General features: G+C 60.7%; 7 protein-coding genes across 7 annotated transcripts; 4 read left to right on the top strand and 3 right to left on the bottom strand.

Moving 5' to 3' along the window:
- Positions 1-2,480: 2,480 nt before the first annotated feature.
- Positions 2,481-4,715, top strand: THITE_76090 (uncharacterized protein; the record flags this gene model as incomplete). Its single annotated transcript, XM_003654810.1, has 4 exons — positions 2,481-2,957; positions 3,048-3,786; positions 3,867-4,000; positions 4,097-4,715. Exons 1-4 carry the CDS (start codon positions 2,884-2,886, stop codon positions 4,713-4,715), a joined length of 1,566 nt encoding a protein of 521 aa, XP_003654858.1. The 5' UTR covers positions 2,481-2,883.
- A 999-nt stretch (positions 4,716-5,714) lies between these two features.
- Positions 5,715-7,760, bottom strand: THITE_2118062 (glycoside hydrolase family 51 protein). The gene is made up of 5 exons (XM_003654811.1): positions 7,506-7,760; positions 7,236-7,430; positions 7,014-7,141; positions 6,853-6,941; positions 5,715-6,784 (listed from the first exon to the last, which is right to left on the bottom strand). The coding sequence occupies exons 1-5, from the start codon at positions 7,610-7,612 to the stop codon at positions 5,765-5,767; spliced, it is 1,539 nt and encodes a 512-aa protein (XP_003654859.1). The 5' UTR covers positions 7,613-7,760; the 3' UTR covers positions 5,715-5,764.
- Positions 7,761-8,631: 871 nt separating this feature from the next.
- Positions 8,632-10,537, top strand: THITE_2145653 (uncharacterized protein; the record flags this gene model as incomplete). The annotated part of the gene is made up of 4 exons (XM_003654812.1): positions 8,632-8,780; positions 8,861-9,186; positions 9,286-10,293; positions 10,518-10,537. 4 exons carry the CDS (start codon positions 8,632-8,634, stop codon positions 10,535-10,537), a joined length of 1,503 nt encoding a protein of 500 aa, XP_003654860.1.
- Positions 10,538-12,038: 1,501 nt separating this feature from the next.
- On the top strand, positions 12,039-13,468 carry THITE_2050968 (uncharacterized protein; the record flags this gene model as incomplete). Its single annotated transcript, XM_003654813.1, has 3 exons — positions 12,039-12,083; positions 12,158-12,381; positions 12,472-13,468. 3 exons carry the CDS (start codon positions 12,039-12,041, stop codon positions 13,466-13,468), a joined length of 1,266 nt encoding a protein of 421 aa, XP_003654861.1.
- Positions 13,469-14,666: 1,198 nt separating this feature from the next.
- On the bottom strand, positions 14,667-16,047 carry THITE_2049451 (uncharacterized protein; the record flags this gene model as incomplete). Its single annotated transcript, XM_003654814.1, has 3 exons — positions 14,667-15,431; positions 15,624-15,809; positions 15,886-16,047. The coding sequence occupies 3 exons, from the start codon at positions 16,045-16,047 to the stop codon at positions 14,667-14,669; spliced, it is 1,113 nt and encodes a 370-aa protein (XP_003654862.1).
- Positions 16,048-17,185: 1,138 nt separating this feature from the next.
- Positions 17,186-18,982, top strand: THITE_2118068 (uncharacterized protein). The gene is made up of 3 exons (XM_003654815.1): positions 17,186-17,633; positions 17,738-17,987; positions 18,108-18,982. Exons 1-3 carry the CDS (start codon positions 17,386-17,388, stop codon positions 18,852-18,854), a joined length of 1,245 nt encoding a protein of 414 aa, XP_003654863.1. The 5' UTR covers positions 17,186-17,385; the 3' UTR covers positions 18,855-18,982.
- Positions 18,983-19,575: 593 nt separating this feature from the next.
- THITE_2118071 (uncharacterized protein) lies at positions 19,576-21,825 on the bottom strand. Its single transcript, XM_003654816.1, has 2 exons — positions 21,709-21,825; positions 19,576-21,623 (listed from the first exon to the last, which is right to left on the bottom strand). The coding sequence occupies exon 2, from the start codon at positions 21,484-21,486 to the stop codon at positions 19,741-19,743; it is 1,746 nt and encodes a 581-aa protein (XP_003654864.1). The 5' UTR covers positions 21,487-21,623; positions 21,709-21,825; the 3' UTR covers positions 19,576-19,740.
- Positions 21,826-21,871: the final 46 nt, after the last annotated feature.

Raw genomic sequence — 21,871 nt, forward strand, 5'->3', positions numbered from 1 at the left:
CCAAAGTGGCGACGTCATGTTGTCATCGCGTAGCGATTATTTCGATGACCCAAAAGCGACATACAGGATTAATGTCTCCACCACTAACAAAGCGCTCCGGGACCGTCCAAAGGTGTGCGGTTTTCGGACGAAGATACCGCAGCGGGGTTCTCTAGTGGGTCAGAACCATTGTAGGCGCTAGAATCATAGCCTGAAAAGTTTTGACAATTGTATCAAGATGCCTTCCAGACCTTTATAAGCATTCCAGTATATAGGAATCATTCCGGCTATACTTAGTCAGCAAGCGCCCCCTATAATGCGCTATATTTACAGGGCCCTATATCCTGGGTTTGCACTGCTACCTACGGTACCTACCCGCCTATACTACTACCCGTACCCGCTTATACCGCTGCCTACACTGCATTGCGGTGCGATGCGATACATTGCGTTGTATTGCGTTGCGGTGTAGCTATAATGGAGGTGTCGGAAGCGGTGGAGGTGTGATGGCAGTGATAGAAGTGGTGGAGGTGTGATAGCAGTGATGGCAGTGATGGCAGTGATAGCAGTGATGGCAGTGATGGCAGTGATGGCAGTGATGGCAGTGATGGCCGTGATGGCTGTGATAGAGGTGTTAGAAGCGGTGGAGGTGTAATGGCAGTGATGGCCGTGATGGCTACGATAGAGGTGTTGGAAGCGGTGGAGGTGTGATGGCAGTGATGGAAGCGGTAGAGGTGTGATAGCAGTGATAGCCGTGATAGCTGTGATGGAGGTGTTGGAAGCGGTGGAGGTGTGATAGCAGTGATGGAAGTAGTGGAGGTGTGATGGCAGTGATGGCCGTAATAGCTGTGATAGAGGTATTGGAAGCGGTGGAGGTGCCCCGTAATGGCAGTGATGGCAGTGGTGGAGGTTGGAAGCAGTGGAAGTGTAAGGAAGTGTTAGGAGCGGTAGAAGTGTTGGGAGTAGTCTATAAAGATGGAAGTTGCAATTGCCTACTATCTATATTAGGAAGGTAGGATACACTTCTTAGTGTTGATGTCTCGATGTTCGAATTTAGCCAATTAAAGAGGTAGGATAAGTGGGGGGGCTTGGAATGATTCCTGTGAGCGGAATCATTCCTGGATGTTGGAATGCATCTTGGTATTCTGGAAGGCAAAGAACAATTACTGGGTGCTACATTTTCCCACTATGGTAGGGATGGTCAAGCAAGACGACCAGATATTCTTTACACGACTCTGCTTCCCCCAAAGCTCTTGCTCTGTCGTGTTCTTTGGAGGTTCTGCTAGCATCATTCTTGTCTGCCAAGTCGTCCCCGTTGTCTGAAGTCGAAAAGTACCTCCATGCGCCATTTGTCGAAGGGTTTGTTAGCCTTAGGATGTGCCTTGTTTGCTCAATCGGTACTAGCAGGGACTATGCTCCAACTTTTCTACAGCTTTGACGAGTTGGAGAAGAAAGAGGCTGATAAATCCCGGTATGGATGGCTTCGTGGAGGCGGGTTGGGATTGTGATGAGAAGGATCATGCTGTAACCCGATGTGCAGTTCTCGCGAACCAGTCGGGCGAAGGTTAGCTTCGGCAACAACAGCTCGGTAGACCTAACCTTCCCTCGCCTCGTCCGAGAAATCATGCAATTTCTGGTATCGTCTGATCGTGCGAAGTGTGACGGTGCCAGACCGGTAGCGATGTGGCAGGCTGATGCCGCTAGACGTCGGGCGAGTCTTACCGGTTACCGGCAGCCTTGTTCGTTCAATTCGAGCAAATCACTGTCAGTTGGAGTCAAAGCCCTTCAAAACTCAATTTCTTTACTCCGTACCTACTGAGCGGGCGTATGCCGGTTGAGTAGTGTCAGACCACTGAGCTGATAACTCTGGGACCCCAGTTTGTTATTGGGACAATTGTGGCTCCGGGCCCTTCTTCAAATACCTAGTTAAGCAGCAACATAACCTGACCTTTCTGGGCACCGGATTGCTGGGCCCACCATCCCCATGGGGTGTTCTATGAAACCAGGATGGATCCTTTTGCTCTATGAAGGCACATCGCCTTTTTTTTTTTTCCGGAGCTCCTAGCCCAGCTTTTCCGGGGACGAGGAAGGAGTGGTGGAGTAGTACTCCGTACTGTGCATACATAGGGTAGCATTCGGTCCGGAGGCCCCCACAAGGGCTCATGGCCAGGCCGGAGTTTTGTGGAGAGGAACAGCCAAGAAATGCCGGGCGGGGCCGTCAGAATCATGCTGTGATGACACCTATCGCCAGTTCAACCCGCCAGCCAGACAACCGGACGCAGCAGTCGTCCATAAGCGCACCTATCACGAGCTCCAGTTGTTGTGATCTTCAAAAGGCCTCCACACCCTCAAAACTTGTACTGTGTACTGTGTATGTTCACGCTGGATTTCCCCAGGACGGGTTGACGCGGCCAAGGCCAGCATGGAGGGTCAGGAGATATATAGGATGCCACCCTCCTCGTTGATCTGGGGTTCCGGTTCAGCACTTTGGGTGCGTGGGAACCGCCTCTTGCCGTCTTGCATATCACAGGTCGACGATGCTGAAGACTTTGAAACGCAGTCAGTTTATCAATTGGATGCACAAGTCTACTGTCCCTGCCGTTCACTCACCACCCCTGCAGTGCCTAACGCCGGCGTGCTAGCCGTTGGAGCATCACCTTTTTCTCAACTCGTTCAGGGTTCCGATGGAAAGGACCTGAGGCAACCTGTTTTGAGCACGCGCGGTGGACAGTCTTGACATCTTTCTCTTCCTGCTGTTTTCTCACTATACCCGACTTCCGACCATCTTCTGTGTCGAGTTACTACCCTTAAGCTAAACCTCGTCACCGAAACCTGCCTTGCCTACAACCGACATCCATCACGAATCTTATTCCAGCAAGGAACATCACTTTTGCAAGATCGGCCAACATGAAGCTGCCGAAGGTGCCGACTATCTACAATGTCCACCTGGTGGCCATCATCGCGACCCTGGGTGGCATGCTGTGAGTTCAGTCCACTCGGCCCGCCCGATGCATCGATTGAGGTAGTTCCTATGGCTAACCAGACGCCGCTTGTCCTGCCTCACCCCCCAGGTTCGGCTTTGACATCTCGTCCATGTCTGCGATTGTGGTGACCAGCCAGTACATCGACTACTTCAACAACCCGGCCGGCGTGATCCAGGGCGCCATCGGCTCTGCTCTGGCTGCGGGCTCGGTCGTCGGCTCGGTCGTCGCCGGGCCGCTGTCCGACAAGATGGGCCGTCGCGACTCGATCCTGTTCGCCTGCCTCTTCTGGCTGATCGGCACTGCCGTCCAAGTGTCCTGCCAGAACTACGGCCAGCTCATCGCCGGCCGCGTACTCAACGGCTTCACCGTCGGCATCACCTCGTCGCAGGTGCCCGTCTACCTCGCCGAGATCGCCAAGGCCGACAAGCGCGGCTCGATCGTCATCATCCAGCAGCTCGCCATCGAGGTCGGCATCCTGATCATGTACTTCATCGGCTACGGCTGCGCGTCCATCGACGGCCCGGCTTCGTTCCGCACCGCCTGGGGCACCCAGTTCATCCCCTGCGTCTTCCTCATGCTCGGCCTGCCCTTCCTGCCGCGCTCGCCCCGCTGGCTCGCCAAAGTCGGCCGCGACCAGGAGGCGATCCAGGTGCTGGCCAACATCCAGGCCAACGGCGACGTCAACGACCCGCTGGTGATCGCCGAGTGGGAGGAGATCCAGACCGTGATGCACGCTGAGCTCGAGGCCGGCCGCGGCTGGAGGAAGTTCTTCAAGAATGGCATGTGGAAGCGGACGCTGGCCGGCATGTCGGTCCAGGCTTGGCAGGTGGGTTTCCGTCTGTAACTAACACAGGCAGAATCTCGCAGGACAGAACGGGCTGCTGACCTCTACTGCGCCTTACGTAGCAACTGGCCGGCGCCAACGTCATCGTCTACTACCTCACTTACATCGCTAGCATGGCCGGGCTGACCGGCAACGTCGCCATGGTCACCTCGGGCATTCAGTATGCCGTCTTCATCGTCTTCACCGGCATCATGTGGTACGATCTCTCTCCTGCTTTTTTCTCTCTGGTCTCGGATCGGGCCCGGCGGGCCGATTTCCACTAGGGCTTGACTGATCATTCCTCAACCTCCAGGCTGTTCATCGACCAGACAGGCCGGCGCTCGCTGCTCATCTTTGGCGCGCTCGGCATGGGCTTCTGCCACTTCGTCGTCGGCGGCGTCATGGGCGCGCACAGCACCTACGTGCCGGGCGGGGTGGGCGACCCGCCCAACGCCAACATCGTCATCTCGGTCCACAAGGGCGCGCCGGCCAACACGGTCATCACCTTCTCGTACCTGCTGATCGTGGTGTACGCGCTGACGCTGGCGCCCGGGTGCTGGATCTACGCGGCCGAGGTGTGGTCGCTGGGCACGCGCGCGACGGGCATGTCGCTGGCCGCGCTGAGCAACTGGCTGTTCAACTTCGCGCTCGGCATGTTCACGCCGCCGGCATTCGTCAACATCACGTGGAAGATCTTCATCGTCTTCGGCGTCCTCTGCGTCGCCGCCGCGGGCTGGTTCTTCGTGACCTACCCGGAGACGTGCGGCAAGACGCTCGAGGAGGTCGAGCTCATGTTCTCTCCCGACGGGCCGTACCCCTGGAACACCCGCAAGGGCGACTCGCGCCTGGCCGCCGAGGTCGAGGCCGTGGCGGCGCGCAAGCGCAAGGACGAGGCCGAGCCGCCCGCCGTTGGCGAGGTCGAGAAGGTCTAGGCTGGGGAGTGAAGAGGTGGTCTTTGTGGAAATTGTGGTGTGAATTGGTCTCAGGGGAGCCACGCCAGGATATGGAATGGGACCGTTGGTTGTTTTCGAATTTGCCAGGGGAAGTAAATTGGATATGTGCTCGAGAATGCTGGTTGTTCTTCCGACTTTGCGATAATGTATGCAAACACCCCAACCAGGGACGTAGACATCTCTCTCCCTGATTATTTCACTCACAGAAAAAAGGTGTGGCCAGGACTTTTCTTACACCCGGGAAAACCCACGCAGGAAGCACATGGTGGCCCTCGCCAAGGCGGTGCATTCCGTACTGTACGCATACAAGTACGCCCGGTTTGGCTCGCTGTCGCTTCCAGCATAGCTCTTACTGAACCAGGTACAGGTCGGTGAGGTCGTTCATACTTCTGTTGCCTCGGTCGTCGGGGTGGCCGCAGGTCCCCCCTGCGATTTTTGCTACTCCGTGGCCTCGGGTCGTCCGGCTCGACGGCTTCCGTCACTCATCGCATACCCAAACCGCGTCTGAGCTCCAGGACTAACCTCCTGCAGCGACTGTGTGCACGAGCAGGCGCCTGACGTCTCCTATTCGCACGCACGCTGGCAAGCTGTAAGCGTTCGGCCAGAGACTTTGCCACAGACGCTACTCCCGTGTCCTCACTCACCACTGCCCTGGAGGGGCCTTGATAGGTGCCGCTCGGCATTGGCGTGCCGAGCAACGCCTGCCCCAGGGTGACATTAAGCTACGCTTAGGATCCACGGTGTGGGCCGGCCCCGGATTCCAACCATGTGGCTAACAGCTGCGGTCTCTGACGAGCACGTTTCGGCGAGCAGCGGCGCCTGGTTTCGGGTCGGGCCGCCCCCTGCGTGCAGATGGCGCACTAAGTCGAGCCTCCTGCATGAGAACCCGATGTGGCTTGGTATGATTGCCGGGTATTACTCCGTATAAACGTCGAATATCAATTACTACGCAGCAGTTCCTGTTCTATAGTGACCGTCTATCCCGCCGAGACCCATTACCTGCGTGCCCACTCACTGGCGATGCGGTTTTATGCTCCGCTCTTCCACCGCAGCAGGGTGAAGGAGTGCTTGCCAAAGGTGAACTTGCCCTGGCCGTCCCACTCGCCCTCGCGGATGCCGACCTTCTGCTCGTCGGCCGTGTTGGTGACGTGGACGTTGTCGCCCGTCACGGTGAAGACGGCGACCTTCCCGTCGCCGGCCGGCCGCAGCCCGTGCAGCGCGACCTCGTAGTCCCGGTCCTCGCTCAGGTTGGCTACGGCCAGGTTGACGTAGCCGTCGTCGCCCAGCGCGGCGCTGCAGTCGAGCAGCGGCGTCTCGATGGCGGCGCGGATCCAGGCCGGCTGCGTGCGGCCGGCGTACTCGGGCGCCCGCACGTTGAGCGCGACCGTGTGCCCGCGCATGTACCGGCTGAACAGCAGCAGCGGCCACCAGATGGTCTGCTTGACGAGCCCGCGCGGGCTGGTCGTGAGCGGCGAGATGACGTTGACCGACTGCGCGATGTTGGCCATGCCGAGGTCGCGCGCCTGGCGCACGAAGCCGTTGAGGAACACGGCCACGGCCAGCGCGTCCGACAGCGTGTACTGCTCCTCGGCGCCCTGCTCGCCGGGCGCGCGCGCGGGGTCCCACACGTTCCACTCGTCCAGGCAGACCTTTTGCTTCGGCACCGTCGCCGGCACCTTGTTCTCGATGCGCGCGAGGTCGATCAGCGCGCTGGCCATCTGGATGGCGCGCTCGGCGCTGCGCGGCGCCGTCGCGTTGGCCAGGTGCTCCTTGTCGGCCGTGTAGATGTGGATGCTGTGCATGTCGATAAGCGACTTGGTGGTGTTCTCGTTGCCCAGGCCGTGGACGTCCCACTTGACGCACTCCTTCAGCACGTAGTGGTCCCAGGACGAGTAGCCCGTCTCGCCGCACAGGATCAGCGTGATGCTCGGGTCGAGGAGCTTGAGCGCCTTGGCCCATTGGTACGCCTTCTTCGCGTAGTCTTCCTTAGTCATCTGCTCGACCTGCCACGGGCCCCAACACTCGTTCCCGAGGGCCCAGTACTTGACCTGTGACGCGTACCCGTCAAGTCAGCACTGCTTGATCGGCAGGAAGACGGAGACTAGACTGTACGTACATTGTACGGCTTCTCGCGACCATTCTTGCGGCGGAGGTTGGCATAATACGTGTTGCGATCCGAGTTGCAGTATTCGAGCCAGGCGAGGGCTGCGCCAGGCAGATGATCAGCTCAGGCCTTGATGCCCCCAGCACAGACGGGACAGGAATGGGGGAGCCCACCTTCGTCCAGAGTGCCGGTGCCGAAATTCAGACACAGGTATGGCTCGCAGCCGACGAGTTCACACCACTTCATGAACTCGTCCGTGCCGAACTCGTTGGTCTCGGTGCCGATCCAGGCCAGCTCTGGTCTGTCCACAGCGCAAATGGTCGGTCAGCTACGGGCTGGGTCGGCCGGCGACGCTCGCGGCCTCGACGCGGAGGGACGAGGAGGTTCGGTCTCACCGGCTCGGCCTGTTTTCTTTCGGACCAACGCCGTCGAGCCAGTGGTATGTGGCAACGAAGTTCCCGCCGGGATAGCGGACCACCGGCACCTTCAGCTCCTTGAGAGCCTCGATGACATCCTTGCGGAAGCCATTCTCGTCCGAGAGCGGGTTGCCCGGGTCGTAGATGCCCCCGTAGATGCATCGGCCCATATGTCTGCGTGCAGTCGGACCGCGGGTCAGCGCAAGGACAGAAAAGCCAGGAGGTCATAATGCGGTGGTACGCTCTTACTCGGTGAAGCCGCCATAGATCTTGTCGTCGATCTTGGCGATCTTGTGGTCGGGGTGGATGGTGATGGAGGGGCTGTCGCCGTCCTCGATTCTTGTGAAGGTGGCCATGTCGACGACGAAAAGAAAACACAGAATCTGAACAGTGCTACCGTAGCACTCGAGTGTTTCCGGGGACCTGGATCCGACGGCAGCAGCCAGCGCAACCAACGGCACCGGTGATTTAATTCAACCCGCAGGACGGACGCAAACACACTCCCTCGCGAGAGCGCAGCGGAGGGCCGTCCGTCGACGAGGACCCAGCCACATGAGCACGAGGGGTTGCATGCCAATGCTAATACGACCACGGCATGCAGGAAGTGGCAACGGAGCTAGCCAAGGGGAAACGGTCTCCTCTGACTGGCGCGCTTAGAGCGCAGCTCTCCACTTGACCACGTTGCGGGAGGCCCTAACGGCGTACCGGCGTTCACCCCAGATCAAGAGCACATCGCCGGTGCCGACGCTAGCGATTGGCGCCGTTGGCCAATGACTCGTCTGATTCGCGCGGCAACAGACGTATCCCCGCATGCTCTGGTCCAGAACCCCGCGAGGCGTGCACGAATGGAGCTGGAGGTTGGAGGGATGCGGCCAGAGAATATCCACCAGTGCCGGCCGAGGAACTGCGGGGTGGAGCTGGGGAGCTAGCACTGGAATCGGGATGTGGGAGCGGAGAAAGCGGGGGCCGTGGGGAAACGTGGATGCTCTCTGGGGTTAGTCTGGGGAGAGAGGTTGGGGAAGGCCAGGGCTCGGCCTGGGCAAGTGTACCCGGACTGCCCTGTTTGCTGACGCACGAGCGAAGAAGCTACTCCGAGCTCGTGGTACCAGGTAGTTCGAAGACCGGAGCTTCTCCGTCACTGGACTAGCGTTCAGGAAGGTCCACGGACCACGCGAGAGGCGGCCGGCCTGGCACGCGATCGAAGGGCACACGCAGACATCGAAGTATAAAAGCAAGCTCGAGATCTGCAGGCAAGGTGCGCTGGTGGTGGGTCACGTCTCATCGCGCTGCTGCAGGAAGAAGAAACCAGTTCCTCTTCTCCCGCTCGAACAGCCGCCCGACTTTCCCAGCAGCATTTCTCGAGCACCACCCCAGGATGGCGCTCCCGCCCAAGTGGTACCAGTTTCTGGTGGGCGTCTTCGCCTCACTCGGCTCTGTGCTGTTCGGCTACGATCTGGGTGTCATTGCCCAGGTCATCGCTTCCCCTTCTTTCCTGACCAAGTTCAACCCCAGCAGCAATGAGACGTGCGTGCTCCTTGGCTTTCCCCCGACCCCGTCGAGACCTTCCTTTTTTCGACCGGCTAACTAACATCGGGGGCATGCAGAGCGGCGGTCGTGTCGGTGTTTACCGGCGGTGCCTTCATCGGCGCAGCCGTGGCCGGTCCCGCGGGTGACTACCTCGGACGTCGGTGGACCATCATGTCGGGAGCTCTCGTCTTCTGCCTTGGCGGCGGCCTGCAGACGGGCGCGCAGACGCTCGGGTATCTCTACGCCGGCCGCTCCCTCGCCGGCGTCGGCGTCGGCATCCTGTGTATGATTGTGCCGCTCTACCAGGCCGAGCTGTCCCACCCGAGCATCCGTGGCCGTGTGACGGCTCTGCAGCAGTTTATGCTCGGTGTCGGTGCTCTGGCGGCGGGTTGGATTTCCTATGGTAAGCAGAGATGCCCGGGTGTTATGTTGCTGTGACTGCCGAGAAGAAGAAGTTTTTGTATGAATTAAGCTTAACCCCCCCTTCTCTCTTCCACACCAGGCACCTACGTCGGCTTCGCGGACACCAACGACGGGCAGTGGCGGACGTCGCTCGGGATCCAGGTCATCCCGGCCGTGTTCCTCGCCGCGCTTATCCTGCTCTTCCCGGAGTCGCCACGCTGGCTGATCGACCACGACAGGCCGGACGCGGGGCTGAAGACGTTGGCGATGCTACACGCGCACGGCGACACGACGGACGCGTGGGTGCAGGCCGAGTTCGAGCAGATCCAGGAGGCCATCACATACGAGCACGAGCACGAGGCCAAGTCGTACGCGGAGCTCTTCCGGGACCGGTCGTGCTTCCGGCGGCTCTTCCTGGCGTGCGCGCTGCAGGCCTCGATCCAGATGACGGGCGTGTCGGCGATCCAGTACTACTCGGTCAGCATCTACGGGCTGATGGGGATCAAGGGCGACGAGACGCTCAAGTACCAGGCCATCTCGTCGGTGATCGCGCTGGTGGCGCAGTTCCTGTGCATCCTGCTGATCGACCGGTTCGGGCGGCGGTGGCCGCTGATCTGCGGCAACCTGGGCAACTGCGTCACCTTCATCATCGCGACGATCCTGCTGGCGCTGTACCCGCCGGGGGCCAACAACAACAAGGCGGCCGCGTGGGGGTTCATCGTGGTGACGTGGACGTACAACTTCAGCTTCAGCGCGACGTGCGGCCCGCTGTCGTGGATCATCCCGGCCGAGATCTTCGACACCAAGACGCGGTCCAAGGGCGTGTCGATCGCGACCATGACGTCCTTCGCCTTCAACACCATGATCGGGCAGGTCACGGACCCGGCCATGAAGGCGGTCGGGTACCGGTACTACTACCTGTTCGTCATCTGCAACTTCACCAACGCGCTCTTCTTCTGGGCCTTCCTGCCCGAGACGGCCAACCGGCCGCTCGAGGAGATGAACCGGCTGTTCACCGACGCGCCGCTGTTCGTGCCAACCATGGACGAGCGCCAGTGGGCCACCACCGACCTGGAGCGCCGCGTCGAGGAGGTCAAGGCCAAGCAGGGCGAGGCAATGCACAGCGAAGTCGGTGCGAACCCGGGTTACGGGGGGCATTAGTCGACTTAATGTGATGTTGAGAGCGGGGATACTTGAGGAAGGGGGAAGGGAGGTGGGAGGAGGATTTGGTTTTGAGAGGAAGGAAGTCGAGGACAAGATGCTGTGACCGCGGTAATATGAGAGTAAAGAGCCATGCTGACAGTGGAATGTACTGGCTTGTTATCCATGTAGTACCATGGAATGTAGGGTGATGGTCCAGCGTACCGTACTTTGGTCACTTGGTGTGGTGAATGTGCTGTGCAACTGCTGTGCAACTGTGGTGGTGGTGGAAATCGTGGAATTCCAACGCCAACTGGAAATCGTCGTGTCCTTGACTCAGGGGCGGCCGCGCCCCTCGGATCAAATGCTTGGCGCCAAGACGGCAGGCGGCCGACCCGAGCAGAAATCCATCCCATCTTGCCGCTCCCGAAAAACCACACATCTCGCGTGGCGCAGCAGGTGCACGCTCGGAACTTTACCGCTGCACAAAGTTGGTGATTGCAAAGCCAGCCGCTGGCAGCTGCTGAGCTGCAACCTGCGACATTGGCCACATTCAGGAAAAGTGTATTCCGTACAGCGTTGGAGTCGGGAGTTGGTCCGCATGACTCGTCACGATCCAGGCACCCGCCAACAGGCCAATCACCTTCTCCAGTCTGGACGACCGCGTAACGGTGTGGCGGCTGATGGCGAAAGAGGTCCCGCCAAGACTAATTTCGGCCAATTATCGGCAATGTTTTTACAACGTTATTACGTAGCCCCGATCGCCAAGGCGTTTGCACTATCGCCAAGCGGTTACGCTGGTTAGTTCGCCGGGGGTACGGGGGGCGGCGTCAGCCCCCCGCTGGTTAGGGTTCGGGTTAATGGTTAGGATTCGGGTTAAGGTTAGGGTGCGGGTTATCTCGGTTTTCTTTTTTTTCAATTTGGTTGAGGTTTCGTGAAGTTGTTGCGACGAGTCTTTACGATTGTTCGTTGTTGATGTTGCTCGAAGTCGTCGCGGCCCCGCTCACCCCGTGGCGATTGCCGCTTACCCCGTGGCGATTGTAAATACTTGTAAGCGGCAGTCTCCGAAATTAGTCTTGGCGGGACCTCTTTAGCCATAACCGTGTGGCGGTTCGAGGCTTTCGCCCTGCAGGGACGTTCTGTCAACTAAGTGAGGTACCTTAGCGTCGCCCCCGCCACACAGCGGAGACTTACCCCGCCAGCTTGAGGGAGATTCCACTTCCTCCAGAGGAAGCTGCACGTTTTATCATCCATGTTGTTGAAAGCAACAGCCAATAGTAAACGCACAGCACGCACTACCTATCGGGGATTTTAGTTTTTTGGGCGCTGTCGTTGGTCCAATTTACACTGCCCCGCGGTCCCCTCGCCTCCCGGTCTGGCTGGTTGAGGGTTGCGACAAAGATGAAACAAAAAGCTCGCCTCCAGTCCACAAAGGCTTGGACAAAGCGCCTACCTCGCACAACGGCCTTTGAACCATCCGGGGTGATTATAATGCCATTGATGTGCCTGCCATTTCTGGACGCCTTTTCTTGACCTTTCCCGTCTCCTCTCTCCTTCGAACTGGTTGGACTCATGACATTCTCGTGACGACTACCTGCCGTAGGTAATACTGGAAGCCTACCTCATAATTAAGTAGCTTTTAATTGCCGTTTCACATTCCTTCCTGCTTCTCACCTGCGGAACATTCCGTACATCCCACCCAAACCGCCCGTCATGGACAGCAAAACCCTGTCGTCTCGCCTGCGCGAGTTGGTTAAGGTGTGTACTTCACCCCGTTCCCCATTCCCCAGGCCCCGCCGCGCGCCCGCTTCTGAGTTCTGACGGCGCTGCAGTTCCTCGGCACAGTCAAGGGCGACCTCGCCAACGTGACCGGCCCGCCGTCCATGTTGGCCCCCTGTTCCGTCGTCGAGGTCGGCCACTGCTGGGCCCAGCGCCCGGCCGTCTTTGCCGCCCCGGCCCTCGAGCCCTGCCCAGAGAAGCGCGCCCTGCTCGTCCTCCGCTGGTTCCTCATCGCCCTGCGCAGCCAGCTCTACGTCGGCGTCGACCTCCAAAACCCGTCGTCCACCTGCTCCACCCATACCGCCACAACCACGACCGCTCCAACTCCCACCAACCGGCCGACCTCCCCTCCAACACCCCCCGCCAGCCCAACCCTCAAACCCACCGCCTCCCCAACCTCAAAACCAAAAACAAAAACCAAACTCCCCTCCATCCGGAAACCCCTCAACGCCTTCCTCGGCGAGCTCTTCCTCGCCTCCTGGTCCGACCCGGCCACGCACACACAGACCCGCCTCGTGGCCGAGCAGGTGTCGCACCACCCACCCATCACGGCGATGCACGTGTCGACCCCGGCCCACGGCGGCGTGCGCGCCGACGGCTACGCCCGCGTCGAGATGACCTTCTCCGGCGCTAGCGGCGTGCTGATCCGCCAGGTGGGCCACGCGACGCTGCGCGTCGACCGCTACGGCGAGGACTACCTCGTGCCGCTGCCCGACGTCAGGGTGCGCGGCTTCCTGTCCGGCTGCCTGTACCCCGAGATCGGCGGCACCTACCACATCGTGGGCAGCTCCGGCGTCGCCGTCGAGGTGCGCTTCAGCGGCGAGGGGGTGTTCCGCGGGCGGCGCAACGCGTTCGAGGCGCGCGTCTACCGGCGCGGGGGGGAGGAGAAGGGCGCCAGCATCTTCGAGGTGGCCGGGTGCTGGAGCGAGGGGTGGACGGTCAAGGACGGGCGCACGGGCCGCGTGCTGGAGGCGTACGAGGTGGACGCGCCCGAGAACGGGCCGGCGCCGATGGAGATGCCGCCCGTGGAGGCGCAGGACCCGTGGGAGTCGCGCCGCGCGTGGGCCGGCGTGCTGCGCGGGCTGCACGCGGGCGACATGCGCACCGTGGTGGCGGAAAAGACCAAGATCGAGCAGGCGCAGCGCCAGATGCGCGCCAGCGAGGCCCTGCGCGGCATCGTCTGGGAGCCCCTGCTGTTCCGGTCGGTGGCCGGTGCCGAGCACCACGTCTTCCACCGCCTGGCCGACGGCCTGGACTGGCCGCTGCAGCACGAGAAGACCAAGGGGGTCTGGCGGGTGGACGACGAGCGGGTGAAGAACCTGCAGCGCCCGTTCCGGGGCGAGCTCACGCCGTTTGGTTACTAGTTAGTGCACACTACACTACTGGATGGTGGTCGCATGGGCAACGGGTTGTGTTGGCCTCAAGATTTCAAACTCCATAGCGTCGGCGTTGGGGGCAGTTTCTTCATCGGTGCATCTAGAAACGTTAGAAATTACGAGATCAGAAATGTCAGCATTTCGCGTTGTCTGGCCTCGACTGTTGCGCATTGATGTTGGCGGTGGGAGACATGCAAGCACAAGGGCTGGAAGAGAGGTTCATTGTCGATGCCATACCCAACGTGGCAACACGTTACGGTTGTTTGGTAAGCTATTCCGCTTCCCTACGCAGTAATCATAGCGAAGACGCTCGGCAGCATACACTAGAAAGGGGCAAATTGCTTGACACTATTCCGGACATACACCAGCCAAGACCGCTAGTGTAAGACAGGGCCAGCAGCGGCTGGGGTGTGGAAGGTGTAGGAAGGATGAAGGATGATGAACCTCGACGCCACATCGAGTTATGTAACGTGAAGCATGGGGTCTTTCAATGCAGCGTTAAATCGGCCAGGGATTCCCCTACTTCCGTATGTATGTACACTATCAACACGCTTTGATGTTGTAACTGATATAACGATAGGAGGATCTCCTAATAGTCTCTAGTGGGGGGCAGCAGCTACGAACCGAATCCGGGGCCCGCAGCCGAGAAATTTCGGGGATTCCCTTCGGAGTTTGAAGAAGGAAGGTGTTAGTGTTAATGATGCGGAACAGGAACGACGGACAAGGAGTTGGCACCCTCCACTTACTCCCGCCCGCCCGACTCCCTTGCAATATGGTCAGGGACTGCTTGTGTTGAACAAGCGGTTCAACGTGTCTGGGGTTGTTGATTAGAAAACAATCATACCGAAAGGAGGCCGCAATGCACAGCATCTCAAACACTGCACGACGTCGTTGCCCTCGTTTCACGATGGTCGGACTGCGTTACATTGCCCACGTTTGGATTGTCAAGAAATGCAAAGCCTTGGCGTGGGAAGACGTCGCGAAGCGCTCCTGCGGTTGCACGCCAACTCAATTGCAATCAAGTACTCAGTTTTCCGTACTCCGAACTCCGTGGGTGTAGAGACCAGAACCACGGGAGCCAGCTTCCGCTTCAGGGGTACGTACAACAGCCATTTTTACCTACGCAACATGCAGTAACACCGTCATGGAACACTCGTGATCGTCATCCCGCCTTTGCCCTTCAGCTTCAGTTATTCCTCGCACGGCCTGGACCGCCCGTCTTCGTCGTCGTCGTCGTCCTATTCCCAGCCCTGCCAGCCACCGGCGCCCTGTCGACCGTCTCATCGCTAGACAGCGCGTCCGGGTCGGCGAAGACGACGGTCGATTGGCCGTGATGGGGCTTCCGGTCGGCCAGCTCGTAGTCGCCGCCGGCGTTGAAGGCGCGCTCGCTGCTCGACTCGTCCGTGGCCGGCTTGGACGCGGTGGCGCGCCGGGTCGAGGACATCGCGCGGCTGCCGCCGCCGCCGCCGCCGCCGCCGTCCTTCTGGCGGTGGTAGCCGGAGCCGACACCGCCCGAGACGCCGTTGGTGCGCGAGCCGTAGCCGAGCGTGCTGCCGAGGATGCGCCTGAAGATGGGCCGCAGCGTGGGCAGGTTGGCCGCGACGATGCCCGTGTTGCACTCGACCACGGTCCAGATGGTGATGTCGCGCGAGTCCCACAGAAAGTCGCCCTGCTTGCCGTAGTTGACCAGCGAGTGGATCTTGATGAAGGCGGCCGCGCAGGCGAAGCAGCCGAGCCCGAGGGAAAAGAGCAGCGAGATGCGCGTGCGCAGGTTGACGTTGAGGTTCCAGAGCATCGGCCCGGGGATGAACACGGCGAAGCACAGGTCCGTCAGGATGTTGAGCGACACGTTAGTGTACGAGAGGCCCTGGAGCGTCGACTGCGGCCAGCAGTGGGGAGTGACGGACGAGTCCCAGAGGGCGCGTATGTCGGTGCATTGTAGGATTATAGTCTGCACAGTTACGAAACACACGAAGGAGTCAGCACAGTCTGTCCAGTATGCCCTCGGCAGCTGACAAGACAAGCAGGGAACGAGACTCACGAAGAAGCAGGCGATCGTGTAGACGGCCATGAACGACATGATAGAGATGATCAGCCGCCTGTAGAATGGCGTGGTCGCGATACGGAGCAGCATGGAGCCGACGGCCAGCTTGACGATGCAGATGGCGAAGAGGTACATGGGCTGACTGACGAAATTCAGCTTGAGGCCGGTCGACAGGTCGGCTGGTGGTATGTCGCCGATGTGTCTGCCCGCGCCGTGCACAACCGAACCCCACACAACCCCCTCGCCGGAGAGGACCAAGGCGACGGCCAAGGTCATGAAGTAGTCCTGGTTGTTGCCACGACGATTAGCCGCTGCAGCGCCGAGTAAGTCGTGAAGAAGTCAATATCGGTAGTCTCCTTACATCGAGGCCGACATTGTGGACCACAAACAGTCGCACGTACATGCGGGCGACGTAGGTGATCAGGGCCAGCGAGGTGATGGCCAGCGTCGCCCCCAGAATTCTCGGGCCGTCATTGTCGTTCGGGTTCGAGGGGAGGGGCGCGGCCCCGCCAGAACTCGCCATGATCAGCGTCCCGATCTCAGCCCGTCCGTCGATCGATCTTCGATGCTAGAGGATCTCGGGGACAAGGAGATGGGGGAGCACGGGGCGTAAAAATGCTCGGGAAGAGGGGTTCAAGCGCCGACCTCTCATGGCTGAAGTTTCCGATCCTTCAATCTCAGTTTGGCCCGAGACATCGGGGCCTCCGAGAGCTCACGCTGCACTCGAGGCAGGCCATGGTTGGCATCCGCACGGGCAAACCTCGCTGTGTGGCGCAGTCCCAGCGCACGCCATGAAACTTGGCGAGGACCAGAACCTCTGGCAGCAGGGGTTCTCAACAAAGTCTTTCTTAGCGAGATGGCTCAACTACCACGCCGATGGAGGACCTTCCTGGTCAAGCAAAGCGAGGATGGCTTGCGAGGGGAAGCATGGGTACGGATGAATCCGAGTCCGGAGTACAACGAACTTACACGACTAGTGTAGTCTTGGCCGTCTCCCCTGTTGCAGGCCGAGACTCAACAGGTGCCGTGCCCCCCTTGCTCTGGAACACTCCGTAAACTATACTAATCCATTCATACGACCGCATGTCGCGTTGGGGGCCACAACACACTATATGTAGCACCGTTAACTAGTCTATGCACATACACTAGTTACTGTATAGCGTCCGAGGTAACAAATCAGCTTGCTTCCCGAAGCTTGCAGGCCTTCCCGAAGCTTGCAGGCAGTGGAGGCACCGGTGACCGGGGAGGAGAGCCGGCGCACAGACAGGCAGGGCTCTCGACCAGCCGCTCGTTCGCTTGTCCATAGTGGGCGAATTATCCGCCCGAATAACGACCACAGGATTCCAACCTGCATATGCAACACGCAGCGGATATCAGGCCATCTTGGGACCAACAGATTGAGCACGCAGGAGTTGGTCGTCCAACCCTGCCGCTCCCAGGCTAGAACCTTACATAAACGACACTAGTGTAGAACCCCTGTGCCGGGTCCAGATATCGCCGGTGTTGAATGTACGGAGTAAGCGATCCCACTCATGACCCCAGTCGCTGCACGCCCGGCCGCGTCGGCCTCTCGTAGGCCGCCGTGAGGCACGACCGACCATTGCCGGCATGTCTTCGTCGGGATTACATACTTCCCAACTACACTATTGGGTCCCAGAAGCGGGAGCTGTGTCCGGGTCTCGGCAACGCGAGGTTACTATGGCTTTTTCGCTTATGCGGTCTGACCCATCAGAACCGGTCCTGCTCTTATAAAAAGTCTTCTTTGGGTGTCTTCCACGCCGCCTCCTTGCTGTCACTCTCCCAGGTTTTCAGTTCCAGCAGCCGTCCAGTCCCACTTGTTTACGCCAAGCTGATCTGCAAGATGCGCACGGGATCGCTGATCGTCCTCGCCCTCCAGGCCGCCTCGTCGGTTCTCGGGGCGCCCCAGGCCACCAGCACGGCCGTGCCCTCGTCGGACCCCGAGGAGGCGCTGCAGCAGCTGCAGGCGCTGAACGACGCCGCCGCGCAGCAGGCCCAAGACGCTGTCAGCAGCAACAACAGCACCGTTGCGTCCCGCAGCTCCGCCGGCGGCGCTTGTACTCTGAGCAACCTCAAGGTCCGCCGAGAATGGTATGTTGCTTCTCGCTCTCGCCCTTACCCCCGCCCTCGCTGTTGCCCTCGCCCTCGCCCTGACGGACCTCGCCGCTAACGATGAACCACCTCTGGCGATGTAGGGGCACGCTGAGCAAGCAGGAGAAGAAGGCCTACATCAGCGCCGTCCAGTGCCTGATGTCCAAGCCGGCGAACACGCCCTCCGAGCTGGTGCCCGGCGCCAAGAACCGCTTCGATGACTTCGTTGCGTCGCACATCAACCAGACCATGGAGATCCACTACACGGCCAACTTCCTCTCCTGGCACCGCTATTTCACCTGGATGTACGAGAAGGCTCTGCAGACCGAGTGCGGCTACACGGGCACCCAGCCGGTACGATGATGCGCAATAGTCCCTCCGTTGTTTCTTTCTTTCTTTCTCTTTTTTCTCTTCCCCTTTTCGTTTTCTCTTTGGTTAGATTTATCATTGTTGACTTTTGTTGATTCATGACAGTACTGGAACTGGGGTATCACGGCCATCACCGGCCTGGAGAACTCGCCCGTGTTCGACGGCAGCGACACGTCCATGTCGGGCAACGGCGCCGTCGTGCCGAACGAGGGCGACGTCGTGATCCAGACCAACAACGGCCTGCCGCCGATCGTGCTGCCGCCCGGCACCGGCGGCGGCTGCGTGACCTCGGGCCCGTTCCAGAACATGACGGTCAACCTGGGGCCGGTCAGCCTCAGCCTGGCGGGCGGCGGCGTGGGCACGAACCCGGACGGGCAGTTCGCGTACAACCCGCGGTGCCTCAAGCGCGACCTGACCACCAAGGTCAACCAGATGTTCGCCAACGCGTCGGCCATCGTGTCCAACATCCTGGTGCCGCGCGACATCGACACGTTCCAGATGCAGATGCAGGGCGTGCCGGGCACCGGCAACCTGGGCATCCACGGCGGCGGGCACTACTCGATGGGCGGCGACCCGGGCCGCGACTTCTTCGTGTCGCCCGGCGACCCGGCCTTCTACCTGCACCACTCCATGATTGACCGCGTCTGGTGGCTCTGGCAGTCGCTGTCGCCCCGCGACCGCACCCAGGGCCCCACCGCCATCGCGGGCACCCGCACGTTCCTCAACAGCCCGCCCAGCCCCAACGCCACGCTCGACGACCTCGTCGACCTGGGCTACGCCGGCGGCCCGCCCCTGCCGATCAGGGACCTGCTGAGCACCACCGCCGGCCCGTTCTGCTACATCTACCTGTGATTGATGATGGGCACTGCCCGCCCACCGCTTGCTCTTCTGGGAGAGACCGTTTTGATACGAGATAGGACACAGAGAGAGTAGGTCAAATACACCGTAATACTTAAGTCTTAAAATCCTTCAGCCCAGTAACTGCTCCATATCACGAGACAGACAACGCGGGTGCTTCCGAGGTGTAGAATTTGTGTGCGGTGTCAGGGGGCGGACGTTGAGGAGGCCGCGTCTGTGCACCAGGGGGCTCCACTTTTCGAAAATCCAGTTGCCCCCTCCCCCTGGAGACAACCGTCCATGCGAGGTCTGTCACATTGTGGCTTGCATGGGTGTGCGAGTGATGGTGTGGTCGGTCAGCTTCGCGGCGCCTGCCGTGGAGAGCGTGCCCGCAGGCCAGAATCTTCGGTCGAGGCTCGGGCCGCAGCGCTGTCACCCTCCTTCCCTCTGCTCCCGACCTAAACGTGTTCCCAAGAGGCTCATGTTGGCTTCCTTTTCAGGGCAGCCGCCAACCTCTTGGCATCTTGGCATGGTTTTGTCTGTGAGGGTCATGAGATTGCAGACGGGGTGACACGGAGTGTAGGAGACGTGTCAGGTGGGGTGGGGAGGAGGGTGAGCTGGGACAGGGTCAAAGGTCAAACGAGTCCCGGCGGACGGCCGCAATGGCCCGGCCGCGGCAGCGTATTGATGGAAGACGGAACTGCAACAGAGACACAACCAAATAGAGACCTGAGCGCGGAGAATCGATGTTGTATGATTAATGCTCATGATATAGATGCAGCAGTAGGTAAGGAATCGCGGGAATGAGAGGTGAACTTAGGTGAAGAGAACAAAAAGAACGCAAAAGCAAGCCAACACCCCCCAACTCCCAGCTAGTGTCCAAGCAGAGCAAGCACAACACTCACTCGGCCCCGCCCCCGGCCGCCGCCGCCTCCGCCGCCAACACCTCCTTCGCCATGGCCCGGCCGGCCGCCCGGCCCGAGAAGATGCAGCCGCCCAGGAAGGTGCCCTCGAGCGAGCTGTACCCGTGCACGCCGCCGCCGCCAAAACCGGCGGCCTCGCCGGCGGCGTACAGGCCCGGGAAGGGCGTGCCGTCGGGGCGCATGACGTTGCTGTCGAGGTTCGTCTCGATGCCGCCGAGGGTCTTGCGGGTCAGCAGGTTCATGCGCACGGCGATCAGCGGGCCGTGCCGCTTGACGTCGAGCAGGCGGTGCGGGGGCGCGACGCGGCTGCGGCGGTCGGGCCAGTAGTTGCGCGCGCTGTGGATCAGCATGGCCTGGGCGTCCTTGGAGTACGGGTTGTCGAACTGGCCGTCGCGCGTCTCGACGACCTGCTTGATCTGGGCGTAGTCGAGCCGCGGCGCGCCGCTCACGGTCGAGACGAGCTCGTTCATGCCGGCCACGAGGTCCTCCAGGTTGTCGCGCACGACGAAGTCGACGCCGTGCTTGACGAAGTTCTGCACCGGCACGGTGCCCTTGGAGCTGAAGACGCGTTGCATGAGCACCTGCCAGATGCTCTTGCCCGTCACGTCCGGGTTCTGCTCCGAGCCCGACAGCGCGAACTCGCGCGCCACAATGGTTTGGTCGGTGATGAACCATGTGTAGTCGTAGCCGGTGCTGCAGATGTGCTTCAGCGTGGCCAGGGTGTCGCAGCCGGGATACAGGAAGGGTGGGAGCCGCTTGCCGGTGGCGTCGAGCCAGAGCGACGAGGGTGCAGGCAGGACGCGGATGCCGTGGCCCGGCCAGATGGGGTCCCAGTTGACAAGCCCCTCGGTGTAGTGCCACATCCTGTCGCGGTTGATGACGTTGGCGCCTGCGCGCTCGGCGATGTCGATCATGCGGCCGTCGACGTGGGCCGGCACGCCGACGACGAAGTTCTTGGGGACGTTGGGACCGAGGCGGTCGACCGGCCAACACGCCTTGACCTTGTCGACGTTGCCGCCGATGCCGCCGGACGAGACCAGCACGGCAGAGCCGTGGATCTCGAACTGGCCGACCGCTGTCCGGGACGATTTCACTCCGCGCGGCGAGTCGTCCGGCTCCAGTACGCGTCCCTTGACACCGACGGCACGGCCGGTCTTCTCATCGACGATGATGTCGTCGACCACGTGGCGGAACTTGAACTCGACGATGCCCTTCTTCTCGGCCGCCTTGACGGGCTCGGCGAAGACGCGCACGACCTCCGGGCCGGTGCCCCAGGTCACATGGAAGCGCGGCACCGAGTTGCCGTGGCCCTCGGCGCGGCCGTCGCCGCGCTCGGCCCAGCCGACGTTCACGAGGAATCCAATCCCCCGGGCCTTGACGTAGCTCTCCATCTCGTCGGTGGCGAAGTTGACAAAGGCCTCGGCCCATTTGCGCGGCCAGTAGTCCTCCTTCTCGCGGTCGAAGCGGGCCGAGCCGAACCAGTCGCGCATGGCCAGCTCGCGCGAGTCCTTGATGCCCATGCGGCGCTGCTCGGCCGAGTCGACGCAGAACAGGCCGCCCAGCGACCAGAAGGCCTGGCCGCCCAGGTTGGCCGCGTTCTCCTGGTCGAGGATCAGGGTCGGCACGTTCTGCTGCGAGAGCTCGAAGGCGGCGACGAGGCCGGCGAGGCCCGCGCCGACGATGATGACGGGCTTCTTGCCCGCGTGGGACGAGTCGGAAGCCATTGTGCAGTCTTGTTGCGCGGAGTGGCCGGGGAGGGCGCCGGAGGGCAGTAGGGGCGGCGCGGACGCCGGAAGTTAGGGGGAGGGGGTCGGGGGGGCGTGGTCGGCGATCAGCGGTTACGGGTGCGAGGCTCGGTGGTCTGGGAATGAGATCATCTCGTGTCAGCTGTGAATTGGCACTAACCAGCAAAGGTTGGGGAATATGTTGGGCGACCAGCATCAGACCTTCACTCCTCACATCGTTGTGGTGTTGGCTTGCAGTCGAGACGGAACGCCCGGTACCTAACTTCGGCCGTATCCTGTGCAGTACACGCACTAGTGCAGGCGAAGGATGCAGTTGCCTCGGCTGTGTTCCTGTTGCTCCTGTGGAACCTGGAACAGATCCACC

Source organism: Thermothielavioides terrestris, chromosome 3, assembly GCF_000226115.1.
Source record: "Thermothielavioides terrestris NRRL 8126 chromosome 3, complete sequence".
Classification (NCBI taxonomy): domain Eukaryota; kingdom Fungi; phylum Ascomycota; class Sordariomycetes; order Sordariales; family Chaetomiaceae; genus Thermothielavioides; species Thermothielavioides terrestris.